General features: G+C 39.8%; 1 protein-coding gene across 3 annotated transcripts in view; it reads left to right on the top strand.

Annotated features, from left to right (window-relative positions):
- nr3c2 (nuclear receptor subfamily 3, group C, member 2) overlaps nucleotides 1-12,899 on the top strand; it is a 482,067-nt gene that overhangs the window by 215,775 nt on the left and 253,393 nt on the right. Inside the window, exon 1 of one of the 3 annotated variants that reach the window (XM_059965019.1) lies at nucleotides 6,112-6,309. The exons of the other annotated variants lie outside the window; for them this stretch is intronic. Coding sequence (XP_059821002.1) covers nucleotides 6,299-6,309 — 11 coding nt within the window. The 5' untranslated portion in view covers nucleotides 6,112-6,298. Of the gene's footprint in view, nucleotides 1-6,111; nucleotides 6,310-12,899 lie in introns of those variants that run through there. 3 annotated transcript variants of the gene reach the window in all.

The following is a 12,899-nucleotide window of genomic DNA, read 5'->3' as shown; positions in this document are numbered from 1 at the left end:
CTCTTTCACGTCGTGTTGTTGCGATTCCCATGAAGAATTTTACGAAGATGAAGTGAAACGGCTTAAAGGCACTGACCTTTCCTTTACAGAACTGTTCCCAATCCTTTCTGCTACTTCACCGGGATTAACATGAGAACAGTCAACAAATACCTTCCGAATAAGGATCAAACAAGGTCAAACCTGTTGCACCGTCGAAATCGATTCTCCTTGATCTTTTAACTCCTGAACTCCGATCTTCACTCTCCACTGATTCTCAACTAGCAGTATTATACAGAAACCACTGGCAATGACCTTTTAAACTTTAGGCATTAAATAAAACTTCATCCTTCAACTAAACTGTGTCATAACATTAAATCACGCAGTGGCATGAAGTCAACATGGTAAATCCAGCCGTGGACTGCCCCTTCTCACAGGGAGCGGTCCTCCTTTTATATCCTGTAAAAAAAACCTGTTGCATGACCTCTACTGGCGGGAAAATGACATCACTCCACCATCACAAGACCATTACCTCAAGTCCAGTATAGCTTCAGCACCTGTCACGTGACAAGGGCACCACTGTCACGTGTCACGGGTACGTAACAAAAGCCAGTAAGATTGCATTTGCTGTAGAACTGTTGTGGCGTTAGGCAAATCGCAATGGGTGCAGATCCTTGCTCAGGCAGGAGTTAATTCTAGCCATTTGAATAATATTGCCAATTTGAATAATATTGCCAATTGATCAAGGCTAGGTAATTCACCACACAGCTTTTAATTAATTAATTAAATTAGTGCTTCCTCTTTATTGTCTCTACACAGATATCAATGTAATTATTTTGACCCCAATTCAATTAATGAATTCTATTGTTCCTTTTCTACCAATACTCACTCAGACCAGCTCTCCAATTTATAACTCTGAAATAGGGGTTCTCCTGTTGGCCAATCAATTGATCATTCTTCTTCCTGGCAATGGCACAGGAGTCTTCTTTGTGATAGTTAGCATCCAGATTTCTCACTGCTTTGCATTAGAAGCCCCTCATTCTTATTTTCTTTCCTTATCAGTTCAAACTGTTGTGTTTCGATTTGTTGGCCTTGACCTATCTAGCTAATGTTTGTCAGCTTTTCAATGGTTCTGGTCTAAAACAGCATTATTTTATTGCACTTCTCACGTAACGCCTTATAATTAATGTCTTTTTCTTTGTTGTCCCTGAACCAGCTCAACCAGATCAGCCAGTTGCCAGCCTCAGGGTACTCAGGTCACAGACACAGACTGCCCTATCCAGAAGTCTGCATAGACAATCTTATCAAAAACCATATCACAAACAACTTCTTCTTTGGAAATTATCTCTAGTTCAGAAGATTATAAGCAGGAGCCTACTTCTGTCTACTTTTAAGTACTTTGATCCAGCTATTCCTGAGCAAAACTGGATCACAAGACATTTCACAAAATGGAGGTTGCAGAAGAGTTTAACAAAATGGCACCATGTGACAAGAACAAAGACATTTTGTTTTACAGTTGTTGACCTATTCCATTTAGAAGCTTTCTTCCATATTTTAGTTCTTTCATGGTCAACGACATGACCAACCTCTCAAAGCTCTTCAGCATGGTAGATGTGAGTGCTACTGGGCAAGCTGAACCAACTCACCCAGGTTTTCTTGGGCACCAATATGACTGATGCCCTTTTGGAGCAGTTGGGAATGTCTGACTGCAACAGTGAGAAATTGAAGATGTCTTTGAACACTGCAGCTCTTTGGTTGGCACAGGTTTTCAGTGCTCTGTGAGGTACACAGTCAGGGCCTGATGCCTTGCAAGGGATTCACCCTCTTGAAAGATGCTTTGATGTTGATCTCTGAGACAGAGATCACACGGTCACCAGATGCAACAGGGATTCGCACAGGTATAGTTTTATTCTTCCTTTAAAAGCATACACAAAATGCATTCAGCCCTTCACACCCATTTACGTGGGAAGTAATGGCCTGTAAACCCTACCATAGCTGACACGCATCTGATTTCATCTCTAAATTCACTTGGAATTGTATATTTCCTCTTAATATAGCTTTCTGTCTTCTTGTAGAGTTCAGGATCACAGGTCTTGAATGCCACCGATCTAGCCCTTGGCAGACTGCAAATCTTCTGCTTCATCTACATTTCCTGGATTGGGTTTATCCAGTATGTTCTCAAAGACACACACTCATCCACACACGTCTTGATGAAGTCAGTGACAAATGTGGCACATTCATTCAGATTTGAAGATGAATCCCACAATATGGTCCAGTCCACCAGTTCAAATCATTCCTATAAGTGCTGCTTCACCTCCCTTGATCATACCTTCTTGGTCCTCACGACCTGTCTCAGTCTATATGCCAGGAGCAGAAGTATAGTCAGTTGATGGGACTTGCCAATTGCTGACATGGGATAGCACAGTAGGTGTTCTGCACTGCATCGTGGTGTAACAGTGGTCAAGTGTATAGACCCCTTTGATTTCACACGATGGTCAGAGACTTCTTCACGCTGGCCTGGTCGAAGTCCCATGCTGTCTTGTGACAGCTGATGTCCTTCTGGTGCTGCAATCTTGCTCTGAGGTCTTCAGGTTTTTCCCAGAGTCTGTACATTAGCCAAGATGGTAGGGAGTGGGGCCTTCAGGGCCCTGCATTTCAGTTTCAACTGCAGCTCAGTCCTACAGCCTCGCTTTTTTAAAGGGAAACCTTGGTGGCCTGCAGTCCAGATTCTGCCAATTTTGAAGAGCAATAGATTTTTTTAAAACATTCTCCAACAATTTTGCTTCCCGAAGAACCTGTGACTGGGAATATAGATTACGGCTGTAGTAGTCCTAACTTGAATATTTGATAATTCCTTTAGGAGCTATACACAAAAAGTCATCATTCTCCATCACAGTTTTTACATCAATCAACGCCACCACCATCTTTAGGGAGAAAAAAAATCCTCACCTCCCACCAATCTTCTAACAGTTACTTTAAATGTCCTGGTTTTTTTTATTGATTCCTTCTTATTTACACTCCCTAGCATCATCATAATTTTATTTATCTCAATTAACCTTCCCTCAGCTCTTTCTGTTTCAAAGAAAACAACTCGAACATCCGATTTTTCCTGGTAGCTGCAAATACTAGCATTTGTTTATCCTTCACACAAGCTTTATACTTCAGCCTATTCCTCTATCTCTTAATGCACTTCCCATTTTTTTTACATGCTAGAAATTGTCTTCAGAATTGTTATGGTCTTTGCTTTGATCAATAGATATTGCAGTACATTGCAAACGCTCATATCCCTTTCCCTGAAAATACTCATATTTATAATAAATTTCAAATATTTTCTATCTAGATATAGTGCCTATAAAAAGTACTTACCTCCTTGGAGGTTTTCATGTTTTATTATTTTACAACATTGAATCACAGTGAATTTAATTTGGCTTTTTTGGCACTGATCAACAGAAAAAGATTTGTGTAAACATGAAAATAGATCTCAACAAAGTGATCTAAGTTAATTACAAATATAATACACAAAACAATTGATGGCGTAAGTATTCACCCCCTTTAATACGACACATCAAATCATCACTGGTGCAGCCAATTGGTTTTAGAAGTCACATAATTAGTTAAATGGAGATCACCTGTGTGCAGTCAAGGTGTTTCAATTGATTGTAGTAAAAATACACCTGTATCAGGAAAAAACTACACCATGAAGCCAAATGAACACTCCGAGCAACTCCATAAAAAAGTTATTGAAAAGTACAAGTCAGGAGAAGGATACAAAGAACTTTCCAAGGCACCAAATATCCCTTGGAGTATAATTAAATCATTCATCAAGAAATAGAAAGAATATGGCACAGCTGTAAATCTGCCTAGACCAGGCTGTCCTCAAAAACTGAGTGACTGTGCAAGAAGGGGACTAGTGAGGGAGGTCACCAAGAGACCTATGACAACTCTGGAGGAAGTACAAGTTTCAGTGGCTGAGATGGGAGAGACTGCACATACTACTGTTGCCCGGGTGTTTCACCAGTTACAGCTTTATGGGAAAGAGACATAAAAAAAGCCACTGTTGAAAAAATCTCACATGAAATCTCAGCTAGAGTTTGCCAGAAGGCATATGGGAAACTCTGAAGTCAGTTAGAAGGAAGTTCTATGGTCTGATGAAATCAAAATTGAGCTTTTTGGCCACTATGTCTGGAATAAACCAAACACTGCAATTCATAAATAGCACACCATCCCTACTGTAAAGCATGGTGGTGGGTTCATCATGCTGTGGGGATGCTTCAGCAGACCCTGGAAGGCCTGTGAGGGTAGAGGGTAAAACGAATGCAACAAAATACAGGGAAATCCTGGAAGAAAACCTGATGCATCCTGCAAGAGAACTGCAACTTGGGAGAAGATTTATTTTCCAGCAAGACAATGATCCCAAGCAAAAAAGCCAAAGCTTCACAGGAATGGCTTAAAAAACAACAAAGCGAATGTCCTGGAGTGGCCAAGTCAGAGTCCAGACCTCAATCCCATTGAGAATTTGTGGCTGGACTTGAAAAGGGATCCCCAGCAATCTAACTGAGCTTGAGCAGTTTTGTAAAGAAGAATTGGGAAAAATTGCAGTGTCCAGATGTGCAAAGCCGATAGAGACCTGTCCACACAGATTCAAGGCTATAATTGCTGCTAAAGGTGAATCTACAAAATACAAAAAGGGATGAGTAATTATGCAATCAAATTTTTTGTTTAATAATTTTTTGTGTAATAAATTCAGACCAATTTGCAGTAATTTGTTTTCACTTTGACACAAAATAGTCTTTTTAGTTGACCAGTGTCAAGAAAGTGAAATTAAATCCACTGTGATTCAATGTTGTAAAACAATAAAACATGAAAATCTCCAAGGGGAGTGAATACTTTACATAGGCACTATTTCCATTCTTCAGAAAATTGCTTCCATTTATTGTGTCTTATCGATGATGGGTAGTTAACATTACTATGAAATCATTTCTTAATTCCCACTATACCTATGGTAGCAGCTGTAATTGGTTGAGACATGGACTTGTATTTTATTATACCAGTCATGATTTGCTTCAGTATTGATCAACCCATTAGTCCTAGCAGTAGGAAATGGAGGTAAAGAATAAAGCGTTTAACAAGGAATGGAACACATGAAGATTTGTAATGTTCTGAATTATTACCTTCCTGTTGATCTTTCAGGAAACTGTGGTAATTTCATGTCAAGAGTTGTTTTTATTAACAGAGTGGATTTCTAAAAGCAAACATAATTAGAAATGGCCTGTTTTGTTAGCTATTGAAAAGTGAGCAAATGTCAGAGGTGCATCTACTTTTATTGCCAGTAGTAGATTGTTTTCTCTCTGGAAATGCCATCAGGAAGGCACACAATCTTCTTCAGAAATCCAGCTGCCCTGGCATCAGTTCTCAGGAGCTCCTGTTCCTCCCACCCAGTCTGTGAGCCCACAGGTTTCACTGAAAGATCTGGGTGAAGTTAAAAGCCCTGATAAGAACCTACCAGAAGTAATTTTTAATGTGAAACCTTTTTATAATGGATCTATATCTAATATTTAATGTATGCTGTTGGGAATGAGAAATGTTCCTTTAGATAAAATTAAAAATCTATGGGAACAAGATTTACAGACTTCAATCTCTGAGGAAACTTGGAATCAAACTTTTAAATTGGCTAACACTTCATCGTTATGAGCCCGCCAGTCTCTCCTGCAATTTAAAGTGATCCATAGGGCCCATATGACCAAGGATAAGTTGTCTCGTTATAATTTAGATATATCTCCGTATTGTGATAAATGTAATAATGGAGAAGTATCACTCATTCATATGTTTTGGTCATGTCTGGGTCTTGGAAAATATTGGAAAGAAGTATTTCAAACTTTCTTGATACTTTTCAAAGTAAACTTTAAGTCTAATCCTTTGACCGCTTTATTTGGTATTGTTGAAAGAAAGGATATTATTTTGGAGTCATCTGACTTGCACATTTTGGCTTTTATTTCTCTCATGGCCAGAAGAACGCTCTTACTTAAATGGAAAGATGTGGCCCCTCCTATTCAAGCCCAGTGGTTACATGATGTGATGTCATGTTTAAATTTGGAAAAGATTCAATGTTCAATCTCTGAATCTGGTCAAGACTTTCAAACATTGTGGGGACCTTTTTTGAATTATTTTCAAAACCTTTGATTTGTTGTTAAAGCACAGATGACGACTAATAATTTGTTTTTTCCTTTTTATCTTTACTAATCAGCTTTGGTCTTGGTAGTGGGTTAGATTTTTTTATATAAGAAAATTACTATATTTCAATATTACAAATTCATCAATCTGTATGAATATAAGGTAAGGAGTCTTTATATACGATTTAGTATAACGTATTGATATTTTTTTCTTGTACTCTGTATTCTTATATGTAAATTGATAAAAAATATTGGAAAAGAAGAAAAGTGAAGTTTTCAAGTCTTTGAGACATGAGCTTTAAAGGAGACTCAGTTCAGGTTCCATTTCTCATAGCAAGCACCTTAGCACAGTACAGTTATTCCACTGAAGACAACAGACTGTGAAATCAAATGGTAAGATTTGATTAAAAAATTACTAATCAGTGAAGTAATTCTACTTTAACAAGGTGCACATAATTGATTCTTTTTTCCAAATTTTTTTCAGTAAATCTGCTTAACATCAATTGCTGTGCTTAAAATATTTTTAAAAGATGCCTTTGTAATTAACACCTTTTTCCATAATAGATAGCTGCTGCATTTTACTGCTGTTGATGATAACTGTTCAGCAGGAATGGTTGGAAACTATGAATACAACAAACTTACCCAAAGACGTGACCCCAGGCTCCTTCCCAGCCATTTTCTATGAGCGTCTTGTCGATTTAGGGCCCGGTTGGTCCACCAGCTGTTAAATGGAAATGGATCCTTTCAAGATCCCTTTGACATAAGGTATATAAAGAAAACTTTCACCGCTGCACTGTTGAAAACTGGAACATAGCCAAATGTTAATCAGGCATAACATCATAGAATTGTTCCAATGAGACCACTTTCCACTAGATTCTAAAACATTCAGATTTGGAGTAAACTGGAGCATAAATTCAGTCTTACTGGATCAGTTTCTGAGAAGAAATTACTTGTACAAATATTTTTGAATTTGGTGCAGTGTTGGGTCACCTAGATAATAACTTTGTTAATCTGAGTGTACTTTATGCTTTCCCACACAACGAGGTTCAGTGAACTCCTGCAATTAAGGTTCCATGAAGAAAAATTAAAACAAACACATCCCAGTGCAGAAGTCAGCAGAAATGGAATGTCTTTGTTTGCACTTTCACAGAGAATTATGTAAAACAGATTGCCTTCTAACTTCATCAGGAAACCTAACTGTTACTGATATAGCAGAAAAAGGAAATGGCTGTAATTGAGTTCTACTTCATCAATATTTGTCAGTTTTTGATCATGCTAATAGTGTGAAATTGATGCAGGGTTTAGTTGATTGAAAGCTATGCTACCTGGGAGATTTATTGAGCAATAAAGATTTGCATTACTAAGCAAATTAAATGAAATTAATAACTGATGAATATTTTGGTGTTTGGGCAGAAGTGGCAGTGCCGGAGTTTGCCTTGTTTTAGATTCACTGACCTCATTCTGGATTGCTTCCTTGGGATTGACCTAATTAACTATGCAGAATATATTGCTGGCAGAAGCCTTGAATCAGCAGTGGGGGCAGGGGACAGAAACAGCAAGCAGGCACATTTCATAAAGCTTGCAGCTGGTATTGATGAGGCTGTTCTGAAATTTTAGTACTCCCTCAAATGACTCTGTGTACATCCATGTGTCTCCCTGTGGTTGGATGGAACATATTGTTAGCAGATGACTGGAAATAGAATGCTTCCTTTTCTCTTTAGGAACTGAATGGGGGGAATATTTTATACATTGCATATGGTTTTGAATAGGCAATATATCCAAAAATAACTGCAGATACAATATAACTGTATTATATTGCATTTAGGAGGAAAACAGCAGCAGTGACCCTGTTGTTGACTCATACTAAGGCTATATTGTTTAAAAAAGATCAACGTTATTCCCATGTAATTGAAGTAGGCTGTTTTAAAGAGCTGTAATATGAAAAGGTCATGGAATGAAGCACTTACTTGCAATCCTGAAAAGCCTTTGCCAAGCTTTAAAATCAAACACAGGCTTCTGGTTCAAAGCCGAGCTATTATGGGTCACTTGGTATAAAAAGTACATTCAGTGTCGGTGTCGCATCCTCTCAGATGTTCATATGTTGTGCAGAACACGTTGCACCAGCATATGCTTCAGGGGGCTGTGAAGCATTGAAAATTAATAAAATGGCATTTGCGGTGTTATTCAGAGCTTAGAGGAGCACTTCCCAGTCAGCCAAATGCATTGAAGAACCAAGGGAATGGTATTTATATTGCTGATGTGGTTTAAGTTTCAAATCTAGGGCACTCTAAAATACAAGACTAAAAGAGATAGAAGCAGGAGCTGTCAGGATGGCTCCTTAGGCGGACCCTGTCCTTCAGCAAGGCAATTGCTGTTCCCACGTCAGATGCGTCTTGCCACCAAAATCTAATGTTCTGACTCAAGCCTATTGACGTCAGTGATAAGTAGAGAGGATGTCCTGAATATTATCAAATGTACCCAGAGAAGAGAATGCTAGCTTGCTCCCACACTGCTACCTATGTGCACTACAGGCCAGCAGAGCATATTAAAGCGTTCTGGTCACCATCGTGACTATAAACCCCAACCCCTGCCCGTCCTGTGATGGCTGATTTTTACATCAAACACCTTTCTTTTTCAACCAGTACAGCTCACATAAGTTCCAAATTTTGTGATGCTGACTTAACATCTTCACTTTCTCCTGCAGCCCCTATTTGGTCTTTAAGTGAGCCAGGCCTTTACTCTCTGCTCAACAAAAGTACCTGAGGCTTCAACAGGCCCAGGGCCTAAATCCATCATTATTCTAACATGTGATAACTAAATAGCACTTCTTTCAAGCCATTCCACAGTTATATGGCCAAAATTTTGTAACTTCTCATTGGATAAATAATCATTTTAAATTATTTTTGATTATTTTAAATTTAGGTGGTTAATGCCGTAAATCTGGTAGGAATGCAATTACACAGCCATTAAAATAGCTGGCAGCCAGTAGTCTGTTTTATGCAGGGCAGGATGTGCTGTGTCACAAGAGCTGTAAGTGCTCATTATTTACAAGGATAACCTAGGCCTGATGCTATCAATTCCAATGGAGTCAGATGGTGCCAGATAGGTCAATCCTAAGACTTATCCAAGGGGCATGTTAGTAGTTTCTATATTTGGTTGCATAAGAAGTTCTCCTAAGTTTTAAAAAAAAATTTCCATTACAACTAATCAGTTTGGTTTCTAACTTCAGTTGGAGTGGATAGTGTTCTTCTGTGAGAGTTTGAGCTTGTAGGCCAATGCATTTACACTGTTGGACCTCATTTGATTGGTCCTGGTAAATGAGTGGTAGCTTCTGGTGAGGAACGGCTTCCGATGCCACAGCTAACATTGGGGAAGACTGCTGACAGTCTTGGGTTGGTATCTTGTTTGTGGGATAAGGCTGGGAGCTGATTGCAGGTTACAGGTGCTGGCGAAGCAACGTGCAGGACTGTTGCTGGAAAAGAAGGAACAATGGTAGCAGTGCTCCAGATGTTCCTTGTGCAGATGCATTCATGCATGTTTGCAAGAAGTCTACAATTCCCTAAGGTTTTTGAGTCTGTTGTCTAGAATTACCACCCACAGTTACCAATATTCGTCATAGCTGCTCCATATGCATCACATCCACCACTTCATAATGGTTTATTCTGCTGGCCTGAGATGTCCCATCGTGGCCTGAGAATGGCCTTTAGGTGCCCTTGAAACATCAAGGCAAGCCCCACTCAAAAGCAGACATTCAGAAACATTCTTTAACTGTTAAAATTAAAGTAAATATATTTTTTTAAAAGTTCAGTAGATAAAACTTGAAAACTAACTAATATAATTTTTAAAGGAAATTACCTTTGTCTATATTTGATATACACCACCCTGAAATCCCTATTGAAATCAGTGGCGTCCTGGTGCAGTATGCAACATGCAATGCAGAGAAATCTCAGTAGGCTGAAGTTTCTTGTCAAAATCCAAAGCCGATTCAGTACATTTGGGACTTCTTCACTTAACAGCGTGTGCTTGGGACTCCTGGTGCAGCTTCTATTCCGAATGGCACTGGTAAACTCCAATTGATCTGCTGTTTATGTAAGAACGAGGGAAAGTTGACAGTAAGGGTAAGAATAGGATGTCATGGCAGATGAATGTGTGGCTGAAAAATTGATGCAGGGGGCTGAGTTTCAGGTTTGTGGATCATTGAGATCTCTTCTGGAGAAGATATGACCGGTGCAAAAGGGACAGATTACATCTGAACTTGAAGGGACCAATATCCTTCTGGCAGGTTTGCTAGAGCTGTTGGGGTGAATTTAAACTGGTTTGGCAGGAGTTGGAAACCAGAGTGAGAGATCAGAGGATGGGCAGTTGGTGTAAAGTTATATGCAGTGTGTAGAGAGACTGTGAAGAAGGATAGACAATGGACAGGGCATAATAGTAGTCAGTTGGATTGGATTGAAATGTGTCTAACTTAAAGGGAAAAGTATCAAGAACAAGGTTGATAAACTTGGAGCATGGATCATTACATGCAACTACAGTGAGGTGGCCATTACAGAGACTTCTGTCTCCCTTCAGCTTCTGCCACTCCTTCCTCTCCAAGTTCAGGTTGCAGTGAGTGGCCCGCTCAGTGGAGAAGGTCATTTGCTGTCAGGTACTGACATTAAAAGACATGTTCATCAGCAAAACAAAGAATAAAGCAGAAGAAAATTACTGCTGACTCCACCTAGCAGTCACCTATTCACTAGACTGCCATCAGGAAGACAGCACAAGTCCGTCACCACCAGAGCTTCATGTCATCACTGAAGCTTCTTTCGTGTAGCTATCCAGCTTCCCAATAAAACTCAGTCAGGTGTAATATTCTAACAGTCCCTGCACGACTTTACATGGTCTTTCCTGTGCTCCTTGTTCTGTTGATAATTATATAGTCTGTTCATATTTATTTAAGTTTGATTATTGATGTTTGCACTAATTGTTGATTGCTCTTGGCTGAACTATTGTCTTCTAAATTGCTGGTTGCTGTTGGTTCCTCTGTGTAATGCTTGGCACTGAGCCACAATCAAGTCTGATGTGTTTCACTGCTGGCAATGAAGTGATTCTGATTGGCTATCATATGGACTAGATGCTCTGAGGTTTAGGTGTTTCAAAAGGGACTGGGATGGAGGTGAAGGAGGTAGGAGAGTGGCATTGCTAGTCAGGGATAGTATCACATCTGTAGAAAGGGAGGATGTTGGGGAGAGATTGTCTGCTACGCCAGAGTGGCTGGAAGTCAAAAACAGGAAGCGATCACTCTATTGGGAGTATTCTGTAACAACCCCAAGAGCAATAGAGACACTGAGGAGCAGATTGGGAGGCAGATTTTGGAAAGGTGCATAAAATAACAGTGTTGCTGTGGGTGAGTTCGGCTTTCCTAATATTGATTGGTTTAGTTGGAGCGAAATCTGTTAGGTATGCCCAGGAAGGATTCCCGACACATTATGTAGACAGGCTGATTAGAGGAGAGGCCATGTTGGATCTGGTTTTAGGCAAGGAACCTAGTCAGGTGATTGATCTCTCAGTGGGTGAGCATTTTGGAGATAGTGACCACAACTCCCTGACCTTTACCATAGCCTTCAACAGGGATAGGTGTAGTTGGTATGGAACATTGCGGGAGGTGGAATTATGATGTTATTAGGCAGGAAATTTGAAGCATAAATTGGGATCAGATGTACTCAGGGAAATGCACAATGGAAATGTAGAAATTGTTTAAGGAACATTTGCATGGGGTTCTTGTAGGTTTTCTCCTTTTGAGACAGAGCAAAGAACCATGGTTGACAAGAAGTGTAGAACATCTAGTCAAAAGGAAGAAGAAAGCATAGTTAATGTTTAGGAAGCAAGGACCAGACAGAGCTCTTGAGAGCTATAAAGTAGCTGGGAAGGAGTTTAAGAAAGGATTTAGAAGAGCTGGAAGGGGGCAAGCGAAAACCTTGGAGAGTAGGTTTGTGGAAAGCCCCATGATTTTCTACACATATGTGAGTAACACAAGGATGACTAGAGTAAGGGTAGGACTGATCAGGAATGAAAGAAGAAACCTGTGCCTGAAGTTGGAGGAGGTAATGGAAGTCGTTAATTAATACTTGATACATCTGTGGACAGTGTAGAACAGGCTGATGTGCTGGAACACGTCAAGGCTGAAAAAGAGGATGTGCTGGAACTATTAAAAACATCAAGGATAGATAGGACCCTGAGGTCTAATGGGATTCATTCCAGGTTACTACAGGAAGTGGGGGAAGCTATTGCTGCACTTTGGCAATGATCTTTGCATCCTCACTGGCTACAAGAGTAGTACCAGAAGACTGGAGGATGGAAATGTTATTCCTTTGTTCAGGAGGGAATAGGGATAATCCTTGGAAATATAGACCAGTGAGTTTTACATCAGTGGTGGGCAGAATAATAGAGAAGATTCTTAGAGACAGAAATTACAAGTATTTAGAGAAGCGTCGTCTGATTAGGAATAATCAACATGGCTTTGTGAATGGCAGATCATGCTTCACAAGAAATTCAGAGGAAGTGATGAAGGAAAAGTGGTGGATGTGATGTATATGGATTTTAGTAAGGAGTTCAACAAGGTTCCCCATGGTCGGCCCAATCGGAAAGACAGGAGACATGGGATCCAGGAAAACTTGGCTGCCAGAATTCAGGACTGGCATGCGCACAGAAGGCAGAGGGTCGTTGAAAATGGAGCATGCTCTGCCTGGAAGTCGGTGACCAGTGGTATACTGC

Source organism: Hypanus sabinus, chromosome 3, assembly GCF_030144855.1.
Source record: "Hypanus sabinus isolate sHypSab1 chromosome 3, sHypSab1.hap1, whole genome shotgun sequence".
Lineage (NCBI taxonomy): Eukaryota > Metazoa > Chordata > Chondrichthyes > Myliobatiformes > Dasyatidae > Hypanus > Hypanus sabinus.
Note: the sequence above shows the minus strand (reverse complement) of the source record. Positions and strands in the feature narration are given on the sequence as shown.